At 55.6% G+C, this 24626-nt stretch overlaps 1 protein-coding gene across 6 annotated transcripts in view; it reads right to left on the bottom strand.

Moving 5' to 3' along the window:
• LOC130251974 (GDNF family receptor alpha-4) overlaps positions 1-24339 on the bottom strand; it is a 70999-nt gene extending 46660 nt beyond the window's left edge. For 5 of the 6 annotated variants that reach the window (XM_056489017.1, XM_056489022.1, XM_056489023.1 and 2 more), the window contains exon 1: positions 23967-24339. In XM_056489017.1, the coding sequence (XP_056344992.1) occupies positions 23967-24006 (40 nt within the window). In that variant the 5' untranslated portion in view covers positions 24007-24339. Of the gene's footprint in view, positions 1-11798; positions 11896-23966 lie in introns of those variants that run through there. The other variant, XM_056489024.1, reaches the window with a different exon arrangement.
• Positions 24340-24626: the final 287 nt, after the last annotated feature.

Raw genomic sequence — 24626 nt, 5'->3', positions numbered from 1 at the left:
AAACTGCAGGGCAGCATCACGAGGAGCTCCCACCTCTGTCCAGCCAGGGACAGAATCTTCCAGACCAAATCTCCACCAGAACCCCCCAAAGCTTATTTCTTTTCCTGGCTGGATCTGCCCTTGGACAGCCCCAGGGCTGCAGCCCTGCACTGACACCCTGAAATCAAACATCCCCTCCTCCTGCAGCAACAAAGCTCCAGCTCTGCCTCTGAACATTCAATCTTATCTGCCAGAACCACTCCGGCTCCGCACACCTGGGATCCCATCTCTCCCTCTCATCTGCCTTTAACAGCAGCACATTCCCCTCAGAAGGAGGATGGAGCCCAGATTAAAAGGAGCTGTTTAGCTGCCAGCAACATTCCCTTCCTTTGCCCTTTGATTTTTGATTTTTTTGTTGTTGTTGTCGCTCCTGCATTTTTTATTGAGCACCTGGGCTGAATGGCAGAATAAAATCGAACTTCCCAGCTGAGACCACACCACAGCTGCCTGGCTGTGCATACCTTAGGGACAAACGTGGGCAATTTCCATTCTGGCCAGTTCTTATGTAGGGGAATCTTTTATTCTGGTGGGAAGGTGGATGGGAGGAAGAAAAGCCTTTGCAGGCACCGATTATCTTTTAAATGAATGCTGGCCACTCAGAATTGTTGAGCCAGAACTTCAGCCCATGTGCATCAGCAGAGATCCCTCGTGAACACGGGATGGGCAGGAAGAACTCAGCTGGGAATCTGGGGGTGGGTGTGGATCCAGCCATGTTTGTTTATACATCACTGCAATTCCCTTCAATTTGGTTGGTGTACTTTTTCCCCCTGGAAGTCATCTCATTTTCCTGGGATCACGTATCTGTGATGTCAGTTAATCCCAGGACAGGAGCACTCCCTGCCCTGCCCCTGCCAGGCACTCCAGGTCCTGCACTGCTGCTCTGTGTGCTGCCCAGCTTCAGCTCACAGCCCAGCCTTTATTCACTTGGCTGTGCTCAGACCCTTCCCTTCCTGCCTTCCCTCTCACCCTTCTGAGAGAGATTCTGCTCTCTCAGGGTGTCTTGGGCAGGATCTCTGCTGGGCTCACCTCTGCTCTCCCAGGATCAGGGCACAGGGCAGGTTCTGCCCTAAGGATTCCCCTTCCCGGGTCCCTCTGGGTGTGAGCAGGAGATGCTGAGGAGGAGGAGGGTGGAGGAGGGAGCAGCACCAGGGCCCAGCTCTGCTCATCCCCTGCACGGGGATCACAGAACCCTTGGGGCCCAGAGGGGATTGTAAAATCCTTGCAGTGCAGCTGCCCTGCCATGGCAGGGACACCCCATGGACCAGCCCAGGGACAGGGACACTGCCAGGGACAGGGACAGGACACCCCATGGCAGGGACAGGACATCCCATGGACCAAACCCTGGGACAGGACACTGCCAGGGACAGGACACCCCATGGACCAGCCCAGAGACAGGGACAGGACACCCCATGGACCAGCCCTGGGACAGGACACTGCCAGGGACAGGACACCCCATGGACCAGCCCAGGGACAGGGACACTGCCAGGGACAGGGACAGGACACCCCATGGACCAGCCCTGGGACAGGGACACTGCCAGGGACAGGGACAGGACACCCCATGGCAGGGACAGGACATCCCATGGACCAAACCCTGGGACAGGACACTGCCAGGGACAGGACACCCCATGGACCAGCCCTGGGACAGGACACTGCCAGGGACAGGACACCCCATGGACCAGCCCAGGGACAGGGACACTGCCAGGGACAGGACACCCCATGGACCAGCCCTGGGACAGGACACTGCCAGGGACAGGGACAGGACACCCCATGGACCAGCCCTGGGACAGGACACTGCCAGGGACAGGGACAGGACACCCCATGGACCAGCCCAGGGACAGGGACACTGCCAGGGACAGGACACCCCATGGACCAGCCCTGGGACTGGGACACTGCCATGTGCAAAACAACTGCTGCACAGTGCAGAGTGTAAAACCCTCCTTAAAACTTTCTAAATAAAGAAAGAATTATGGAAAGGCAGCAAAAAAAGAGAAATAACCTCTTGTGATGCCAGCAGACTTGTCCTGTGCAAACAAGAGGAATAGGGGAGTGGGGGGGAAATCGAGTTGGATGATTGAACTGCTTGGCTTTAGTTACTGGATTTTTCCTTGGATTAGGAAAAAATGAAGTTAGAAGGGAAAACAACAAGAGATATTTGGGATGGCCATGCAACAGCAGCCCTGAGCCACAGGACAATTGCAGCCACAAGTAAAACTTCCAGAATCTCTCTCTCTCCCTTAAGGTCAGAACTTTGGAGGGAACAGGAGGGAAAATGAGAGTGCAAGTGTGAGGAAATCCATTGCAAATACACAAAACACATAATGGTTCTTCAGCTGCTTGCACTGGATGTGATGAGAGACTGTTCCCATGGGGACAAATAGACAAGAAAACAACCTGGAGAACAAACCCTGGGCTGACAGAAACCCCAGCAAGTGCCATGTGTGAGAGCCAGACCCGGGAAGGGCACTGAGAGAGAGAGAGAGTCCTTCCTTCCCCAGGGCAGCCTCTCCCACTGCCCAGCAGGGCCAGAAATCCCAGAACAGTGACTGTCACTGTTTCATGAGGGTCACAAATCCAAAAACTGACCCCCACTGCCCAGCAGGGTCAGAAACCCCAGTGGTCACTGACCCCCACTGCCCCAGGCCCCACTGCACAGGGACCAGCAGCATTCAGTGGGGTTCTGGTTTTCTGGGGTGCACACATGTTCCTTTTCCTTCCCCAGTTTAGGTTTCTAGTTTGGGGATGCTGAGCAAAGCTGCATTAAATAATTAATTATTAAATAATTAAATAATTAAAGTCATCCAGCTATAAAATGTTTCTGCACCATCAGAGGCAGAGCCTGGTTTGAGCTGCCCACAGCTTTCATGGCTGTGTGAATGACAGAGCAGCGGCTGCTGCTTTAATTAGTGACCCCCAACTCCTTCCTTTCTTCTGCAGTCCAGGCTATAATTTTGGAGTACCCATCCTTTATTAAAATAGTCTGAGAGGCTTTGGAGCCTGAAATACTCTTTTCTTCATGCAGCTGGAAGTCAAGGCTCAAGCATTTTAGACACAGTGCTGCTAAAATACATTTCAATCTGCCTCTCCCAAAAATCCATTTAAATCTGCCCCTCCCTGCTCATCAGCCACCCCCAGCTGGAGCAATCCCCCCTTTGTGCAGTCCCTGTGCTGTGCCTTCTGCCCAAATGCTGAACACTTTTCTGTGGCTGGTTTGAAATGCAGCAGGAGCAGGGTGACTGGTCATGACTTGTCTTTCCTAACATCCCCTGAGTTTAACTGTGTTTTCTCTGTGCTCCAGAATCTCTCAGTTGAGCTCCCCAAACTCCAAGAAGATGTGAAGCATCTCTCCATGCTTCACTTATTCAGTAATGTCACTGAGCTGTCCCATGTTTTCAGGGGTCTCAAAGGAGTTCTCGATGGGATGAGAGGAGAAGGAATTTCCTACAGGACTGGGAAAGGAAAACCAGCTGGACAGACCTGGCAGGGATGGAGCTGGACTCTGGAATGCCCTGGGGTGCTGGGGCAGCCCAAGTGGGGCAGCAGACACGGGTGGGATGTGGTGCTGTGTGACATGAGCCACATGGCAGAGTGAGGGACACCCCTGATCTGACACTGCGGGACAAAGTGGGTGAAGCTCCCAGGAAATCCACTGAGGGTCGAAGAACAGGTCAATGCATTCATGAAAATAAACACACTAATCAAGACCTTTATGTAATGAAAGGATTTTTCTGCTGTTAGCTGATTTATTTTGGTCTCAGTTTGATCAGCTTTCATAATGACCCTGCAGCACTGTTCTTGTTCCCTCCCGTTCAATCAAGAGGCAGAAAATGGGGAAGTCAGGAATTTCTCCTTCCTGCACACAGAGGGGACAGGGCACTGCCCCACGTTTCAGCACAAACCCCTTAAATCCAGGGTGAGCCCCAGTTCTTTCCCTGGATCACCATGACACAGCACTGAGGCACCCAGGCTGTGAGCTGCACTGACCCTGGCGTGGGTTTTCTCTGCTCTTTAGCAACTGGGAGGAAGAAAAACAACTGTTATTATCTTTTGGATATTTTTAATCCCATTCTGGACCTGTTTGTCATCACGAGAAGGAGGCAGAGGAATTCAGACTCTGCAGTGAACAGGGGATGGGATGTTGGTGCTTGACAAGAATTGTGAGGCTCTGAGTGATGTGCTGGGTACTTAATGAAGCCACCTAGAAAGGCTGACATATTTGCATTCCTGGTAAAAGAAAATAATAACAATAATTTGAGGCTGTCAGCTGTGGCCTGACAGTGCTGGAAAATGCCTCTCCTTCAGCCAGAGACACAAAGCAGATTCTGCTCCTGCTGTGCCAGAGATCTGCTGCCCTGGGACAGGCTGATCCCTGCTCAGGATGGAGCCCATCCCTGGATCTGCTGCCCTGGGACAGGCTGATCCTGCTGAGCATGGAGCCCATCCCTGGATCTGCTGCCCTGGGAAGGCTGATCCTGCTGAGCATGGAGCCCATCCCTGGATCTGCTGCCCTGGGACAGGCTGATCCTGCTGAGCATGGAGCCCATCCCTGGATCTGCTGCCCTGGGACAGGCTGATCCTGCTGAGCATGGAGCCCATCCCTGAGCCCATCCCCTGAGCCCAACCCTGAGCCCACCCCCTGAGCCCACCCCCTGAGCCCACCCCCTGAGCCCCTCTCTCAGCCCCTCTCTCAGCCCTTGCAGCCCCTCTGCCAGCCTGGGGCACTGGGGCACTGCCAGCCCTGTCATCTCTCACTTTTCTCACAAAAGCAACTCACTGCTCTTCCCAAATTGGAGGTGACAGAAGAGATACGGGGACACAGAGAGACACTGGGACACTGAGAGACACTGGGAGTCACTGGGACACTGAGACACTGGGACCATGAGAGACACTGGGACACTGGGACCCTGGGATCCCAGAGCTGCTGTGCCCTGCCGTGGGTGATGCCATCTAACGTGTCCTGGATCCCCTCTGGATCCCCCTCTGCACCTCTGGGCTGGGAGGGGGCTGAACCTCTGCTCCCTCTACAAGCTCCCACCCCACAGCAGGCCTGGCAGGAGATGCTTCATTGGACACAAAGGCTCCAGGGAGGGAGGCAGTGGTGAGGAGTGACAAGGGGAAAGGCAAGGAGAACTCTGGACTGGGTAATTCTTGCCCAACGATTGTCTCTAATAAGGTTTGACTGTATTAATTAATTGAGATGTGCCTTGCAGAGCGGGAGCTGCTGCTGGTGGAAGCCAGCCAGGAAGAAAAAAACCTCATTTTCTCTGCAAACCTTGTGACTAGAGCAGCTCTCTGGGGCTTGGTGTGGCAGAAGAGGGGCAGGTTTTCAGGGCCTGTGACACAGCCCCAGGCAGAATTTGGTTGTCACAAACTGCCAGGGAAGGAGCCAGGGCTGGAGGGGGACAGAGCTTTGCAGTGGGACCAAGCTGGTCATTCCCTCACATAAGCCTTTGATTAATTAATGAGAAGCCAAACCACCTGCACTTTCCTGGCTGTGCAGTTGTTCCTCAGAGGTTCAGGTGACACCACTCCAGTCCTCCCCAGCCCTGTCTGTGCTGCCATGCCAGCAGGGACCCCTCTGGAGACAGGCACTGCTGGGCTGGGGGGCCAGGACTGCAGCAGGGCACCTCAAATAAGCTCTGCCAAAACACTCCAAAATACTCCAAAACACTCCAAAACATTCCCAAAATACTCCCAAAACACTCCAAAACACTCCCAAAACACTACCAAAACAGATCCTGCAGCTCTGGGGCTGAGTGACAATGTGGCTGCAGGTCCCTGGAGAGGGAAATGCCACAGCCTCTGCTCGAGCCTGTCCTGCAGCCTGGCCCTGGGAACATGGAGCTCTGAGTGCCAGGCTGGGGTCACACCCAGGGAGCACAGGGTGTGAGAACAGCCAAGGGAGGCAGAGAAGAGAGAGTGCAGAACAGTCACAGGGGAGCAGGAACACACAGAGAGTGCAGAACAGCCAGCATGGAGCAGGAACACACAGAGAGTGCAGAACAGCCAGCATGGAGCAGGAACACACAGAGAGTGCAGAACAGCCAGCATGGGCACCAGGAACACACAGAGAGTGCAGAACAGCCAGCATGGAGCAGGGAACACACAGAGAGTGCAGAACAGCCAGCATGGGCACCAGGAACACACAGAGAGTGCAGAACAGCCAGCATGGAGCAGGAACACACAGAGAGTGCAGAACAGCCAGCATGGAGCAGGGAACACACAGAGAGTGCAGAGCAGCCAGCATGGGCACCAGGAACACACAGAGAGTGCAGAGCAGCCAGCATGGGCACCAGGAACACACAGAGAGTGCAGAACAGCCAGCATGGGCACCAGGAACACACAGAGAGTGCAGAACAGCCAGCATGGAGCAGGGAACACACAGAGAGTGCAGAGCAGCCAGCATGGGCACCAGGAACACACAGAGAGTGCAGAGCAGCCAGCATGGGCACCAGGAACACACAGAGAGTGCAGAACAGCCAGCATGGGCACCAGGAACACACAGAGAGTGCAGAACAGCCAGCATGGAGCAGGGAACACACAGAGAGTGCAGAACAGCCAGCATGGAGCACCAGGAACACACAGAGAGTGCAGAACAGCCAGCATGGAGCAGGGAACACACAGAGAGTGCAGAACAGCCAGCATGGGCACCAGGAACACACAGAGAGTGCAGAACAGCCAGCATGGAGCAGGGAACACACAGAGAGTGCAGAACAGCCAGCATGGAGCACCAGGAACACACAGAGAGTGCAGAACAGCCAGCATGGAGCAGGGAACACACAGAGAGTGCAGAACAGCCAGCATGGAGCACCAGGAACACACAGAGAGTGCAGAACAGCCAGCATGGAGCAGGGAACACACAGAGAGTGCAGAACAGCCAGCATGGAGCACCAGGAACACACAGAGAGTGCAGAGCAGCCAGCATGGGCACCAGGAACACACAGAGAGTGCAGAACAGCCAGCATGGGCACCAGGAATACACAGAGAGTGCAGAACAGCCAGCATGGAGCACCAGGAACACACAGAGAGTGCAGAACAGCCAGCATGGAGCACCAGGAATACACAGAGAGTGCAGAACAGCCAGCATGGAGCACCAGGAACACACAGAGAGTGCAGAACAGCCAGCATGGGCACCAGGAACACACAGAGAGTGCAGAACAGCCAGCATGGAGCAGGAACACACAGAGAGTGCAGAACAGCCAGCATGGAGCACCAGGAATACACAGAGAGTGCAGAACAGCCAGCATGGAGCAGGGAACACACAGAGAGTGCAGAACAGCCAGCATGGAGCACCAAGAACACACAGAGAGTGCAGAGCAGCCAGCATGGAGCACCAGGAATACACAGAGAGTGCAGAACAGCCAGCATGGAGCAGGAACACACAGAGAGTGCAGAACAGCCAGCATGGAGCAGGGAACACACAGAGAGTGCAGAACAGCCAGCAGGGAGCACCAGGAACACACAGAGAGTGCAGAACAGCCAGCATGGAGCAGGGAAGACACAGAGAGTGCAGAGCAGCCAGCATGGGCACCAGGAACACACAGAGAGTGCAGAACAGCCAGCATGGAGCACCAAGAACACACAGAGAGTGCAGAACAGCCAGCATGGAGCACCAGGAACACACAGAGAGTGCAGAACAGCCAGCATGGAGCAGGGAACACACAGAGAGTGCAGAACAGCCAGCATGGAGCACCAGGAACACACAGAGAGTGCAGAACAGTCACAGGGGAGCAGGAACACACAGAGAGTGCAGAACAGCCAGCATGGAGCACCAGGAACACACAGAGAGTGCAGAACAGCCAGCATGGAGCAGGGAACACACAGAGAGTGCAGAACAGCCAGCATGGAGCACCAGGAACACACAGAGAGTGCAGAACAGCCAGCATGGAGCAGGGAACACACAGAGAGTGCAGAACAGCCAGCATGGAGCACCAGGAACACACAGAGAGTGCAGAACAGCCAGCATGGAGCAGGAACACACAGAGAGTGCAGAACAGCCAGCATGGGCACCAGGAACACACAGAGAGTGCAGAACAGCCAGCATGGAGCAGGGAACACACAGAGAGTGCAGAACAGCCAGCATGGAGCACCAGGAACACACAGAGAGTGCAGAACAGCCAGCATGGGCACCAGGAACACACAGAGAGTGCAGAACAGCCAGCATGGAGCAGGGAACACACAGAGAGTGCAGAGCAGCCAGCATGGAGCACCAGGAACACACAGAGAGTGCAGAACAGCCAGCATGGAGCACCAGGAACACACAGAGAGTGCAGAACAGCCAGCATGGAGCAGGGAACACACAGAGAGTGCAGAACAGCCAGCATGGAGCAGGGAACACACGTTTGGAGCTTGCAGATTTTTCCTGGGGCTTGGGAAATGTGCTGGAAGAGATTCTCTGTGTCCCTTTCCAATTTAGATGCCAGCTGGGACTGGCAGGACAGGACAAAGCAGAACCTACCAGCTCTGCTCCTCTGGGATGCAGAGCAGCTTGTTCCTTGTTCTGAGTTCCCTGCTTTGAGTTCCTTGCTCTGAGTTCCTTGCTCTGAGTGAGTTCCTTGCTCTGAGTTCCTTGCTCTGAGTTCCCTGCTTTGAGTTCCTTGCTCTGTGTTCCTTGCTCTGAGTTCCTTGCTTTGGGGGGCAGCAGCTTTGTGCCCACCCATGTCTCTGCATTCCTGGGTGCCTCCAGGGACCCTCCACTGCTGGGAGAGGTGATGGATGTGCAGAAACATCCTGCAGCCCTGAGACCTGTCAGCAGGAGCCCGATCTGAGTGCAAGCACAGGAACAGCAGCTCACCCCAGAGACCAATCCCACGGAACAGACGTGTCTGCCTCAGACTCTGCATCCCAGGGCTCTTTTCATCTCATTTCTTCTCTTGGAAGTTTCATCCTGGGAGCAGAAGGAATCATTTCTATAGCTCTTCACTGCTCTGATTTATTTCTAAAACATGTAACCCCTTTGATTTGGATGTTAGAGACTGGATTTAAACTAAACAGAACAAAAATGTTGCTGACAACCCCTGTAACTCCTATTAGAGTTTTCAGAGCCAGGACTTGAGAAAATGTTGGACAGAGGTGGGCACTGCCTGGCACAGGGCTCAGATGTGCAGGAATGAGAGATGCTGAGCCAGTTCTGGGATTCCCTCCTGTTCCCTTTGGACACAATTTCAACACTCTTGGAAAGAAACTGTCCAGCTTTCACAGATGCATTTTCTGCCATAAGAGGGAAATAATCGAGACTGAAACCACTTCCACTAATTGTCTGTATTTTAAATGTGAAGAGGTGCCAAGTTCCACTTGGAGATGGTTCAAGCAGCTGTGGTCAGCAGCTCCCAGTGATGCTCCCCAGGCTGCCCTGCTCCTGCCCATTCCACACTTTTAGCTCTGTAAAGGCTGTGACAGAATTTAAAACCCCCAAATTAATTGGGGGTTTAGTTATTTAAACACCCAAATTAAAACAAAACAGAAGGCAGATGCCTTCCCCCAAAGAGAAAGGATTTAAGTCTGTGCAGAGGATGAAGGACATTGGCAGAGAAGTGGGATGAGATGTTTCCAGTGACTTTGTCCAGCCCCAGAGACCCCCAGCCCACGAGCCCTGTGCTGACCTCAGCCATGGTCACTCCCTGGTGCTTCCTGGAGCCAGGGCTGCAGCTGCAGGGGTGGCCACAGGGAGAACAAGAACCAGAGAAATCACGGGCATGGCTCAGCTCAGGCTCACCCAAATCTGGATGTCAGCAGACACCTGGCTCAGGCCCACAGGTTCACCCCCTCCTCTGGTACCCAGCTCTCCCAGGAGCCCACGGGAAGCTCAGTGCCCTGACACCATGAACATGCCTCAGTATTTTGGAAGGTATGGTACAAGCCCTGACAGGTAACTAAATCCCAGAATCTGTTAGCAGTTATAGAATCACTGAATATCCCAGAATGGTTTGGGCTGGACACTGGGGCTGGAGCAGCCTGGGGACTGGGACTGGAACTGGGACTGGGGCTGGGGCTGGGGCTGGGACTGGAACTGGGGCTGGGACTGGGTCTGGGACTGGGCCTGTTCCAGCCCAGCAGAAACGGCTCTGGCCTCATGGCATGGGTGGGTGTGGCTCACCTGAGCAGTGGGTGTGGCTGAGCAGTGGGTGTGGCTCACCTGAGCAGTGGATGTGGCTCACCTGAGCAGGTGGGTGTGACTGATCTGAGCATGTGAGTGTGGCTCACCTGAGAATGTGGGTGTGCCTCACCTCTGCAGTGGGTGTGGCTTGAGCAGTGGGTGTGGCTGAGCAGTGGGTGTGGCTGAGCAGTGGGTGTGGCTCACCTGAGCAGTGGGTGTGGCTCACCTGAGCAGGTGCCTGACTCTGCAGTGGGTGTGGCTGAGCAGTGGGTGTGGCTGAGCAATGGGTGTGGCTCACCTGAGCAGTGGGTGTGGCTCACCTGAGCAGGTGCCTGACCTCTGCAGTGGGTGTGGCTCACTGGCAATGTCCCCGTGCTCCTGAGCGTGTCCCAGCAGGAACGTGCTTTGCCCAAACCTGCTCTGGCATTAATTGTAAATTAAAGCACCACTTTATAAATTATAGCCAAAGGGAGCCCAGAAGGGAACAAGGGAGATTGACTGTGTGCATATTTTAACTGCTTTGTGACTGTGAATGTTTATTTGAAAAATAAGAGTGAACAAGAAGCACTGACACTACAAATAAAAATAATAAAGGGAAATACATCTCTTTTATATTAAATTATAGATTAAAATAGGAAACAAGGGGGAGTATAGAAACATATATCTCTTTGTGGAGGCTTTCTGTAACAATCATCATAAAATAACACAGCAGCACCTGACAGCTGAAATAAAGACATGAGCTGGGGCTCTATCTGCACATTTATCTGCTCTGATGCAGACAGGGTAAAGAGGCATAACAGGCTGGGATAATGACATCTTCCTGCACAGCTCCCACCACAGCACATTTTATACTCCCTTACTCCAGAATGTCAACATTGTTAGGAAACAAAAGCACCATGAAGGAACATCCTTCCCCCTCCTTCTCTTTCACCCTTTTTTCCCTGTGATCTATTGCTCTGTGATTTCTGTACAACACACAGCCCAGGGTGGGGAGGGGTGGGGAGGGGAGGGGAGGGAGGGGACGGGAAGGGAAGGGAAGGGAAGGGAAGGGAAGGGATCAGGGAAGGGACAACGAGGGAAGGGAAGGGAAGGGAAGGGAAGGGAGCAGGGAAGGGAAGGGAGAAGGGAAGGGAAGGGAAGGGAAGGGAAGGGAAGGGAAGGGAAGGGAAGAGAACGGAGCGGAAGGGAAGGGAAGGGAAGGGAAGGGAAGGGGCTGTGTTCAGCACTCAGAGCAGAGCAGCAGAGTGCACCAGGCAATCCCTAAACCCCTGTGCAAGGTCACAGCAGCCACCAGAGCCTGTCCTCGGCCTCTCCTGCCCTGGCACTGCCCTGTGCCACCCCCCTGCCCCTGGGGCATGGCCAGAGCCCTGTCCCTGTCCCTGTCCCTGTCCCTGTGTGTGTCCCTGTCCCTGTGTTCCTCTGTCCCTGTGTGTGTCTCTGTCCCTGTGTCCCTGTCCCTGTCCCTGCAACCTCCCTGTCCCTGTCCTGTCCCTGCCTGTGCCAGGACTGGAAGCAGATGGGATTTAAATCACCATTCCATGAATCTGTGATTGTCTGATTGGTCCAGGGGGCTCAAAAACTAGTGGGGGAGGACAGAGTGACACACACAAGATTCAGTTTCTCAGGAGAACACAGCTGGAAGAACAACACAATTAAAGTGTTTTACCTTTAGTTGAATCAACTTGTTAATTCGTACCAGCCTGAAGGGTTTTCTCCAGGGACACCCACGTTTGCCCACTTGGTTTGTTATGAGCAGACAGAGCTCTTGGCACTAACCTGAGGAGAGGGAAGGATCTTGGCAGCAGCAATCCACATTTTTATGAAAACATTTCCTTTTGAGTCCCAGCATAATGGAGGTGACAATAGGAGTGACTGTCCAAGCTCAGGAGGTCACCTCCAAACTGCTGCCCTGCTCACCTGCACTGCAGGGAGAACAGGGCCAGGTGTGGGGGCAGGAGAGGGGCTGGGAGGTGGCACAGGGGGCACCAGCACTGTCCCAGAGCACAGATTGGCACAGGGGGTACCAGGTCTGTCCCAGAGCACAGGGTGGCACAGGGTGGCACAGGGGTGAGGTACCAGCACTGTCCCAGGGCACAGGAGCCAGCCCATCACCACAGAACCACAGGCAGAGCTCAGGGTCCATCACTGAGCCCCTGCCAGCTCCACCAGGCCATGGCCACTGACCAGGCACCAGCACTACCAGCCCATGGCCACTGACCAGGCACCAGCTCCACCAGCCCATGGCCACTGACCAGGCACCAGCACTACCAGCCCATGGCCACTGACCAGGCACCAGCACCTCCTTCCCACGGGCCCCCCAGCATGAATTTGGGTTGCACTGGGGCAGAGGCAAAGAACTGTGGCCAGGCCTCAGCCCAAGAGCTGCAGACAGCAGGGTGGCCTGTGCCTGGTGACACTGTGGCTGTCCCAAAGGCCACCCTGGCCCCTTGTTTGGCCCCTGGATGCCCCCAGGACCTGCAGCTCCTACACAACAATGCACTGCTTACTCCTCATGCCTATGACTCACAACTCTCCTGAAAAAATTCCATCAAGCCTGAAGGATAACTCAAACTGAGATCCTGAAATTTCTTTTGCCATTATAAATGAGAAAGAAAAACCAGCCTAAACATCTCACTCCTAACACTCAAAACTTCCTTCACTGCTTCACGCTGCTGCTTCTCCCCTCCCCTCGCTGTCTCACAGGACTGTGACTAATCCTGCTCTCTCCCTGGCCCTGTTACCTTCAGGGTATTTATGGAGTTGGTCATGTTCTCTCCTCTGCCTCCCTTTCCCCCTCAGCTCTGGATACAGCACACAGCCCCAGGACCCTCCCTGTGCCTCCTGCTCTGAGACGCCACTCACTGCAACGGCAGGAAAGGAGCGGTCTGCTGCTGGGGAGGGATGGATGGATGGATGGATGGATGGATGGATGGATGGATGGATGGATGGATGGATGATGGATGGATGATGGATGGATGGATGGATGGATGATGGATGGATGATGGATGGATGATGGATGATGGATGGATGGATGATGGATGATGGATGGATGGATGGATGGATGGATGGATGATGGATGGATGATGGATGATGGATGGATGATGGATGGATGGATGATGGATGATGGATGGATGGACGGATGATGGATGGATGGATGGATGATGGATGGATGGATGGATGGATGATGGATGATGGATGGATGATGGATGGTTGGATGGATGGATGGATGGATGGATGGATGGATGGATGATGGATGGATGATGGATGGATGGATGATGGATGGATGGATGGATGGACGGATGATGGATGGATGGATGGATGGATGGATGGATGGATGATGGATGGATGATGGATGGATGATGGATGATGGATGGATGGATGATGGATGATGGATGGATGGATGGATGGATGGATGGATGATGGATGGATGATGGATGATGGATGGATGATGGATGGATGGATGATGGATGATGGATGGATGGACGGATGATGGATGGATGGATGGATGGATGGATGGATGGATGGATGATGGATGGATGATGGATGGATGGATGGATGGATGATGGATGGATGATGGATGGATGATGGATGGATGGATGGATGGATGGATGATGGATGGATGATGGATGATGGATGGAGGGATGGATGGATGGATGATGGATGGATGATGGATGGATGGGTGATGGATGGATGGATGGATGGATGGATGGATGGATGGATGATGGATGGATGGATGGATGATGGATGATGGATGGATGATGGATGGATGGATGGATGATGGATGGATGATGGATGGATGGGTGATGGATGGATGGATGGATGATGGATGGATGGATGATGGATGGATGGATGGATGGATGATGGATGATGGATGGATGATGGATGGATGGATGGATGATGGATGGATGATGGATGGATGGATGGATGGATGGATGGATGGATGGATGATGGATGGATGATGGATGGATGGATGATGGATGATGGATGGATGGATGGATGATGGATGGATGGATGATGGATGGATGGATGGATGGATGATGGATGGATGATGGATGGATGGATGATGGATGGATGGGTGATGGATGGATGGATGGATGATGGATGGATGGATGATGGATGGATGGATGGATGGATGGATGGATGGATGGATGATGGATGGATGGATGGATGATGGATGGATGGATGATGGATGATGGATGGATGGATGGATGATGGATGGATGGATGATGGATGGATGGATGGATGGATGGATGATGGATTGATGGATGGATGATGGATGGATGGATGATGGATGGATGGATGGATGGATGGATGGATGGATGATGGATGGATGATGGATGGATGGATGATGGATGATGGATGGATGGATGGATGATGGATGGATGGATGATGGATGGATGGATGGATGGATGATGGATGGATGATGGATGGATGGATGATGGATGGATGGGTGATGGATGGATGGATGGATGATGGATGGATGGATGATGGATGGATGGATGGATGGATGGATGGATGGATGATGGATGGATGGATGGATGATGGATGATGGATGGATGGATGGATGGATGATGGATGGATGGATGGATGGATGGATGATGGATGGATGATGAATGGATGGATGGATGGATGGATGGATGGAAGGACATTAAACTGAGAAGGTTTGTCCAGCTGGGAGCTGCCTGAGGAAGGGGCAGTGCGTGGGAGGGAAGGGTTCCAGTGCCTGCCTGGCTCAGTTCCCTGAGGAACTCAAGGTTCCACATGAACTCTGGTCCCAGTGACCCAGAAGTGCCCCTCAGGCTGCCCGGGTCTCCTCCCCTGCACGGCAGAGCAGAGCAAGCCCTTGCACACCCACAGGAATGGTCCTTGCTCGTGGGCAGTGCCCAGAACAGGACTTGCTGCCATGGCCAAAAGCTCTTCAGGTATTTTAACAGGTGGGACAAGCAAATTCCCACAGCTCCAAAAGCTCCTGGGCTCTGGGTGGCCTCTGTGACCACCACCAGTCACCAACTCCACAGAATTCCAACCACCACTGGGACTCGAGCCCATCAGGCCTGTGAAACAGAAATTTCCCATTGGATTTCTTTCTTTTGTTTTAATCTCATTTTGTCTTTCCTTTTTTATGCATAGATTGAAATGACGAGTCCTTGACTCCTCCCTCCAGCACCAGCTGTTCCTCAGGGACAGGAGACTTGGTGGCTCAGGCTGGGCTCATGTCACTGGCCAAGGGAAGAGCTGGCAGTGTCCCCAGGACTGGCCCTGGAGGGAGCAGCAGAGGCCAGTGTCCCTGCAGGGCTGCACTCTGCCTCAGCTGAGAGCAGCAGCTCACACCACCAGCTGGAACCAGCTGGGATGGAGCCCACTGGTGAAACCCATTCCTGCAACCTCAGGGACCATCCCTGCCTGAAATTCCATTCCTGTCCCTGTGCCAGGTCCCTCCAGGACAACCGTTGTCTGTTTCCTTAATAAAAACATAAAACAGAATAGAAACATCTGCAGCATTATTTCAGCCCTCATTTTTCTTCCCCTGGAATTATACTTAATAAGCATTTTATTTTCCTTGCTATCTTTTATTTCAAATTTTACTGTTCCTGATCTGTCATTGTTGTTCCAAAGTCAAACTGTACCAAAAGCCCAATATTTTCCTGGGAAATGTGCTCCTGTTTTCCTGTTTTCCTGCTTGCTCTTCCATCAGAGGCTTTTCCACTTCAGTCTGCAGGGCAGCTCCCCCTCAGGGGCACCCTCAGAGAGCCCATCCCAAATCCCAGAGTGAGGCAGGACCCCTGATCCCTGTGTTTGGGGTGGGGAAGGTTTTCAGAATCCCTGATCCCTGTGTTTGGGGTGGGGAAGGTTTTCAGGATCCCTGATCCCTGTGACCAGGGTGGGGAAGGTTTTCAGGATCCCTGATCCCTGTGCCCAGGGTGGAGAAGGTTTTCAGGATCCCAGTTCCCCTCACTGGGGCTGGGGAAGGTTTTCAAGATCCCTGCTCCCCTCACTCGGGCTGGGGAAGGTTTTCACAGCCATCCCCTGACTCTGGCTCCTGCCTGAGCCCAAGGCAAGGGCTCAGTGTGCTCTGTGTCAGGCAAGTGCTGCTGAATCCCAGCTCATAGTTTGCTGCTCCCCACAAACACAAACACAGAACTGTCTCCTGGCTTTGCCTCACAAGAATTTCCCTACTTTAAAAATATCCTTATTTTGAATTTGCACCATTATCCAAAGCAGATGCTGCCATTCCTCATCCTGTGGGACAGACCCAACCTGCAGATTAAACACTTCTGGAAGAGCTTGCTGGATTTCTTCTTGATATTTGGGTTTTTAATTCGTTTGTTTTTTGCTCCAGCCCTTCCATTATGATCAAAACTTACTGGCAATGCAATAGCATCTAATGAAGCCAATTAGAGCTCTGGACCCCTGGAGTCAGGTGTTTAATTACAGCCAGATCTCCCAGCACACACTAAGGGCTGCCCTGGCCACTGTTGGGAGGAGAATGAAGCAACACCAAGGGAGGAGATAAATTTCCTCGTGTTGGTCCCGGAGGGTGGCAGCTCTGACACTGCTGTGTGTCCCCAGCCAGGCTGACAGAGCTGTCCTTCTGCAGGGGAACGTCCAGCCCAGGATGTCCAGAGGGGCTCTGACTCCTCCACAGCTCCTCAATCCCCCACAGAGCTCCAGCTGCATCCTCTGACACCTCAGCAGCCCCTTCCAGCTCCCAGCTCCAGAGCAGAACCTGCCCAGAACCCTCCCCACTGTTCCCCGAGCTGCTGGATGGAGAACTCTGGGGTGCAGGTTTAGCCGAGTTCCCCAAACAGCAGCAGAGCCCCCAAAGCTCAGTGCTACAGGAGACTTCTCACCTCAGCACATTTCCTTTTAACCTTCCACGGGATCACACAGGGACAAGATTTCTGAGTGGACTGGGAGAGTCAGGATGTTCTCAGGTGTGCAGACCCAGTTCCCAGTTAAAACAAGCCCCGTGCCCTCTCCCTGCCCGTGAAACTTTCGGTCACTCCCACCCCGATTCCCCGCTGGTTCTTTCAGCCCTTCCCTGGCAGACCCCGTGTCCCTGGTAATTGGTCCCTGATGCTCTCCCCGCCCTGCTCATCCCACCTACTTCAGCCTGGATCCCCGGAGCCCTTGGCCTTTGTTCCCCCAGCCCTGAATCCGTGCGTGGCTGAAATAAACATCTTTGTAAACCCTGCAAAGGCCTTTCCTGCTGATTTCACCCCAAGCAACACCATAGATGCAACACTCAGGGAATGGGGCAGCTGAGCTCCTCGAGCAGCTCCATGGCAGCACTTTGGGTTCAAGGTTTGCTAATCTCCCAAACCTGACACCTCCCCCAGGGACCCCACCAGCCCAAGGGGAACCTGGCTCTTCCCCCTTCCTTCGGGTAATTTGTAATGAAAGCTTTCATTAACAGAACCATTGACTCCTTTAGAGAATTCCTCTCAGGTCACAGAGCCCGAGGGTTCCAGCTTCTCCTGCAGCAACTCCCTGCCAGGCTGCAGACAAAAAGTTTTGAGCTGGAGGAGATTTATCTAATACACCAGGATACAGGGAAATCTTTTTTCCCTGTGAGGACACTGAGGCAGGGGACAGTGAGGTTCATTCCATTCCTCTGGGGGCCACCCATCCCTTAGCAGCAGCTAAACCCAGTGCCCAGCAGCTCCTGCCAGGGGACAGAGGCTCTGAGGCTCTGGGGACACAGCAGGGCGTGGGGAGCACAGATCCTGTCCCAGGGGAGGGCAGGATGTGCACTGAGAGGGGCTGCAGGGCCCCAGGCACATCTGCAGTGGGGCAGCACTCACAGAGAGTCTCAGAACTGGGGTGGAGGGACCCTCTAAGGCTGATTGAATCTAAAATCCCAGTGCCAGACTGGTTTGAGCTGAAAGAACTCCTCAGGAGCAGAGACATCTCCCACTGCAGCAGCTGCTCACAGCCTGAGTGTCCCCAGAGCTGGGGCAGCACCAGCCCTGGCAGGAGCAGGGACATCCTGGGAATGTCCCCAAGCACCAGCTCTGTGAGAGGAGCAGGGACATCCTGGGAATGTCCCCAAGCACCAGCCCTGGCAGGAGCAGGGACATCCTGGGAATGTCCCCAAGCACCAGCCCTGGCAGGAGCAGGGACATCCTGGGAATGTCCCCAAGCACCAGCTCTGTGACAGGAGCAGGGACATCCTGGGAATGTCCCCAAGCACCAGCTCTGTGACAGGAACAGGGACATCCCTGGGAGTGTCCCCAAGCACCAGCTCTGTGAGAGGAGCAGGGACATCCTGGGAATGTCCCCAAGCACCAGCCCTGGCAGGAGCAGGGACATCCTGGGAATGTCCCCAAGCATCAGCTCTGTGACAGGAACAGGGACATCCCTGGGAGTGTCCTCAAGCACCAGCTCTGTGACAGGAGCAGGGACATCCTGGGAATGTCCCCAAGCATCAGCTCTGTGACAGGAACAGGGACATCCCTGGGAGTGTCCCCAAGCACCAGCTCTGTGAGAGGAGCAGGGACATCCTGGGAATGTCCCCAAGCACCAGCCCTGGCAGGAGCAGGGACATCCCTGGGAGTGTCCCCAAGCACCAGCCCTGGCAGGAGCAGGGACATCCTGGGAATGTCCCCAAGCACCAGCCCTGGCAGGAGCAGGGACATCCTGGGAATGTCCCCAAGCACCAGCCCTGGCAGGAGCAGGGACATGTCTGGGAGTGTCCCCAAGCACCAGCCCTGGCAGGAGCAGGGACATGTCTGGGAGTGTCCATGAGAGCAAGAACCTCTCTTGGCACCCCCAGCTCCGCACAGCTCAGCCAGAGCCTCCCCTGCTGTCAGCCCCAGCTCCTGCACGACTCACTGATTTAAATCTCCTCTGACCTAGTGCAGACTCATCTTTCCTCCCTGTGCCACTCCCAGGGTCTCCCAGCCCAGGATAAATGGTGGAAACCCTCCCTGCCCTGTGAGACAGCCCTGGGTCCTTGTCCTCCATCCCCACAGCCCCTGCTGGGCACTGCCACCTGCCCAGGCACCAAACTTGGATCTCCTCCCTTTCCACCTGCAGGGGAAACCATCCACCCACCCAGCCATGGTGTCACCTGCAGGGGAAATCAATCACCCAGCCATCCATGGTTCCACCTGCAGGAGAAACACCCAGCCATGGTGTCACCTGCAGGAGAAACCATCCATCCACCCATGGTTCCACCTTCCATCCACTCTCCGGTCACCTCTCAAGCACCAGGTTCCACTCAGCTCTCCCAGGGATCCACACAGCTCAGCTGAGGGATGAAGGCAGCCCCCCTCCTCCTCCTCCTCCCCTCCTCTCCTCCCCTCCCTCCCCCAGCCCATCCAGGTGTGCAGTTCACTGCCACAAGAGTTACCACAGGGCATTCTGACAGATGCTTTTAAAACAGGGGAGCTGCACTGAGCTGAAGATTGGCAGGAACAAGCTTTTCATAGTTTTGTTCCTTTTTATTTTTTCAATGAAATGTGTTCTTCTGAAAAAATTCTTCTGGCAGGAGAACTACCTTTCAATTTGTCCTCTCTCACTTTTGGGCTGGGAAGAAAGAGGTCATTTATGTACTTTTTAAGGAAGAAAAAGGAATATAAAGTCCACTAGAGGGAAAAAGAAGTCATGAATATCTTGGTGGCAAGGTATTTTTATCAAAAGGTGGCAAACTTTAGAGACATTAGAAGTCGTGTTTTAAAATGACCAAGTGGAAAGTTGTAAAAATGAACAAGTCTTGTGTGAAAATGATGAAGGGAATTTCAGGCACAATAGAAATCATCTGTGAAAATTGCCAGGAGATCAGGGAAGACATTTCTGTCTCCAAAAGCAAAATAAAATGCTATTCACAGGAATTCATACTAATTATTAGCCTTAAGTAGTACTAATTTTTACCCAGCAATAATTACTATTTAAGGCTCCAGAGCTCTGGAAAAAATATTTTCTGGGTGTGGTAAGATCCTTGCAGAGGAATCTGCACAGCATTTGAGGGAGAAGTTTTATTTCTGCTCTGCAGAAACAAATATCACACTGCTGTTGATGCAAATAAGGGATTGCTGCTGCCACAACTGACAAAGGCACTCGTGTCAGGAGAGTTTCCCTCTCTCACACACACATGCTTTTCTCAAGAGATGTATTTTGCTTTTCCCCTGGGACCTGAGCCCCCAAACCAGGTGATCCAGAGGATCTCGTGTTTGATTACAGCGTGTGCCAGGACTGGTGCAAAGGAGCAGGGCAGGAAAAGCTGCAGCAGGAACCAGCCCTGGGGCCACTGGGGGTCCCAGCACAGGCACCAGGAGGGAGCAAACCCAGCTCCAGCTGTGCCAGCTGTGCCAGCTGTGCCAGCCCTCCATCCTCACCCAACAATGGGTTTGGTGTGTGCTCTGGGATCTGGGTACAGGTGCAGCCCCCTGCCCTGGTCCAATTAATTAACTCTTTATATTTAACTGCCTCACTGCTTCCTGGAGCCTTGGTTTCCATAAACACCTGAGCACCTCACCACTGTCCTGTGAGTGGGATTTCCAATAATGAATTCCAGAAAGCACCAGGGGACACCAGAGCAGCCATGAACCCCCCCAAAGCCATCCCACATCCCTTGTCCTCAGGGGGGGAGCTGTGCTCCCATCCTGTGCTTGCAGTGGCTGCTGGGGACACAGTCAGGGAGCTGATCTGGCTGAAAGCAGTCCAGAAAAATAAAAACACTGTTCAGCTCTGCAGCTGCCTGCTCTGGGCTCCCTGTGCCACAGGAGCTGGGAGCTGGGGACACTGACAGCCCCACCTGGGGAGCCCTAGTCCCACCAGAACTGCAGCCAGGATCGCCCCAGAAATGCCAGAGGGGGACACAGCAGGAGCAAGGAGCTCACACTGCAGCCCAGAGGGGGCACAGGCAGCAGGGATGGAGCTGGAACTGCCAGGCTGCTGCCTGCCCCGTGCAGCCTGCCACCCTGCAATTCTGCATGCCTGAAACCCTGAAACCCTAAAACCCTGCAATCCTATATGCCTGCCCTGTGCAGCCTGCCACCCTGCATGCCTGCAACCTTGAATCCCTGCAACCCTGCCACCCTGAAACCCTGAAACCCTGCATGCCTGCAACCCTGAAACCCTAAAACCCTAAAACCCTGAAACCCTGCCACCCTGCAATCCTGCATGCCTGCATCCCTGCCACCCTGAAACCCTAAATCCCTGAAACCCTGCATCCCTGAAACCCTGCAATTCTGCATGCCTGCAACCCTGTAATCCTGAAACCCTGAATCCCTGCATTCTGCTTTCCTGCCACCCTGCATTCCTGCATCCCTGCAGGGATTCCCCAGGCACATCTCATGTCCACCCATGACACCAACATCCCCACAACAGCTCGAGGAAAGGCTGAGGTGTCCAGCAGCACCTGCTGGGCACTACTGTGCCTGCAGGGGTCAAGTGCCAGCTCAGGGGCAGCAGAGGGCAGAGGGTGAACAGCAGCTGCTGGCTTTGCTCTGGCTCGGACCAGAGGTGACAAGTGTGTCCTTAGCACCTGTCCCCCGTTCCCAATGGCACTGCCGACAGAGGAGGACTGGCCATTTGCTCTTTTCCATAAGCAACTTTCTCTAAAATCAATCAGGCCACCAGTCAGTCACTCCACGAGCCAGCCCAGCCGAGCTGCTGGGAGCGCGGATCCTGAGAACCCTGGCCTGTGAGAGCCTCAGGGAAAAACTGAGCTTTGGGGAGGCTGAGCCCAGCTCAGCCCAGCCCAACACAGCCCAGCCCGGGGCAGGGCACACACAGCTTCTGCCCCTCTGCCAGCCCAGCCCAGCCCAGCCCAGCCCAGCCCAGCCCCAGGCACAGCTCCTGCCCCTCTGCCAGCCCAGCCCAGCCCAACACAGCCCAGCCCAGCCCAGCCGAGCTCAGCCCAGCCCAGCCCCAGGCACAGCTCCTGCCCCTCTGCCAGCCCAGCCCAGCCCTGCCCAGCCGAGCTCAGCCCAGCCCCAGGCACAGCTCCTGCCCCTCTGCCAGACCAGCCCAGCCCAGCCCAGCCCAGCCCGGGTTCCGCTGCCCCCCAAGCCCCTGGGGCAAAGCATTCCCCGGCTGAGGACGGTCGGTGCCTCTTGGGGGGTCGAATTTGGCCTCCCCCCGACTTTGGGACTCGGGAGAGCTGCTGCTGCTGACATCTAGTGCCGGGCAGAGCGGGCACGGCGTCACTGGAGCTCCGGCACCGCCGCCTGCAGCGACACCGGGACCTGCTCCAGTGACACCGGGACCTGCTCCAGTGACACCGGGACCTTTTCCTCCAGTGACACCGGGACTTTCTCCTCCAGTGACACCGGGACCTGCTGCAGTGACACCGGGAGTTGCTCCAGTGACACCGGGACCTCCCCCAGTGACACCGGGACCTTCTCCTCCAGTGACACCGGGACCTGCTCCAGTGACACCGGGACCTTTTCCTCCAGTGACACCGGGACCTTTTCCCCCAGTGACACCGGGACCTCCCCCAGTGACACCGGGACCTCCTCCTCCCGTGCCCACCCGCGGAGAAGGGCGATGCTGTTCCCACAGCCTTTCCCTGTTCAAGCACGGGTCAATGCTGGGATCGCTGCCTCAGCGGAGCACAGGAGGGGACAGAATGCCCCAAGGGGGGCAGCAGGCAGCCCCAGCCGCTGCCGGGGGCTGCAGCCCCCCGCCCGCGTTTCCCTCTCGCCAGGGACGCGGCAGCCCCGGGAATTCCGCGCAGGAGAAGCGCCCGAGCGGAGCAGAGCGGGGATGGAGCGGGATGCTCCAAGCACCAAGCTCCCGCGACACGGGGGCAGCGGCTCCGGCAGCCAGAGGAGCAGGGCTGCCCTAGAGCTCCTCGGGGACGGGGATTCGGGGTGCGAACTCCCTGCTCCGGGTAAGAACAAAGCCCTGGGCACAGCCGGGCTCGGGCTGCGCGGAAACCCGCACAGGGACCCCGAGGGCTCGCAGGCACACGCGGCTCCGGGGCTGCACAAGGCAGGGGCAGAGCTGGGGCTGGAGCCCGAATTCATCCGCCCCAAACCCTCAAACCCGGCACTCACTGCCCCAAACCCCGAACTCAGCTGCCCCAAACCCCGCACTCACTGCCCCAAACCCGGCACTCACCGACCCAAACCCGGCACTCATCTGCCCCAAACCCGGCACTCATCTGCCCCAAACCCGCACTCATCCACCCCAAACCCGGCACTCATCTGCCCCAAACCCGGCACTCATCTGCCCCAAACCCCGCACTCATCCACCTCAAACTCCGCACTCACCCCCAAACCCCGCACTCAGCTGCCCCAAACCCGGCACTCATCTGCCCCAAACCCCCAAACCCGCACTCACCGCCCCAAACCCGCACTCACCGCCCCAAACCCTGCATTTCCGAGCTCGCCATGCCCGGGGCACTCCGGGCGCTGTGCAGAACATGCCTCCCCCTGCCCAGCGCTCCCCTCCGAGCTCCCCTTCGCCAAGAAGCGCCCTCATTCTCGGGATCTCTCTGGGCAAGTAGGACCATCCCAGATCAGCGGCAGAGCCCTGCTGGGCTCCAGAGCAGAGGAGCCCGCACAAGGCTGACGGTCACGGAATCGCGGAATGGTTTGGGCTGGAAAGGACCTTGCCGAGCATCTCGTTCCAGCCCCGAGCCACGGGCAGCGACAATTCCCCGAGCCCGGGCTGCTCCCAGCCCGTCCAGCCTGGGCTGCTCCGAGCCCCGGAGCGCTGGGAGCGGGGACCCCCAGCCCGGGGCTGCTCCCCCGAGCCCCCGGTGCCGGACCCCCCAGCCCGGGGTGCCCGAGCAGCCCCGCCAGCGAGCCCGGCACGGAGCTGTGCCCCGGTGCCCCCGGTGCCCCCCGTGCCCCCCGCGCCCCCGTGCCCCGGCACTCACCCAGCAGGAGCAGGGTGCAGAGGCAGAGGATGCCCCTCATCCTCCCGCTCGCACGGCTCCGCAGCGGCTGCGCTCAGCCCGGCTCGGCTCGGCTCGGCGCGGCTGCCGGAGGATGCGCGGAGCGCTGCGCTGCGCTGGGCAGGGCAGGGAGGAGGGAGGAGGCGGCCCCGAGCCCCGGCCCGGCCCCCGGCCCAGTTCACTCGCCCGGGCCGGCCCCGCTCCGGCTCCGCTTCTGGTCCCGGCTCATGCCCGGGGCGGCCCCGGGGACACGGGCGGGCTGCGCCGCATCCTCCGCGCAGGGTTCCTACACTTATTTAATGCCTGTTAATTATTTAATCTTCCTTTCCTAATATTATCTTTTTTTATTCTTCTTCTTTTTTTTTTTTTTTTTTTTTCTTTTTTTTTTTCTTTTTTTTTGTGGTGTATTTTTATTTTTTGTTTTCTCCCTCCTCTCTCAGCCTCTCAGCAGCGAAACTCGCGGCGCTGCCCGAGCTCCCGCCCGCAGCCCTGGGAGGGGCTTGGTGCGGCCCCCGCCTCCCTCCTGCCCCCCGAGCATCCTGCGCTGTGCCTTGGCCACGGCCCCTCGCACCCCCGGCCCGGCCGGCTCCTTCCCCGCCTCGCGGGTCCCGGCGTGTCCCCGCTCATCCCGACCCCTCATTC

The sequence above is a fragment of the Oenanthe melanoleuca genome, chromosome 4, assembly GCF_029582105.1.
Source record: "Oenanthe melanoleuca isolate GR-GAL-2019-014 chromosome 4, OMel1.0, whole genome shotgun sequence".
Taxonomy (NCBI): Eukaryota; Metazoa; Chordata; class Aves; order Passeriformes; family Muscicapidae; genus Oenanthe; species Oenanthe melanoleuca.
Note: the sequence above shows the minus strand (reverse complement) of the source record. Positions and strands in the feature narration are given on the sequence as shown.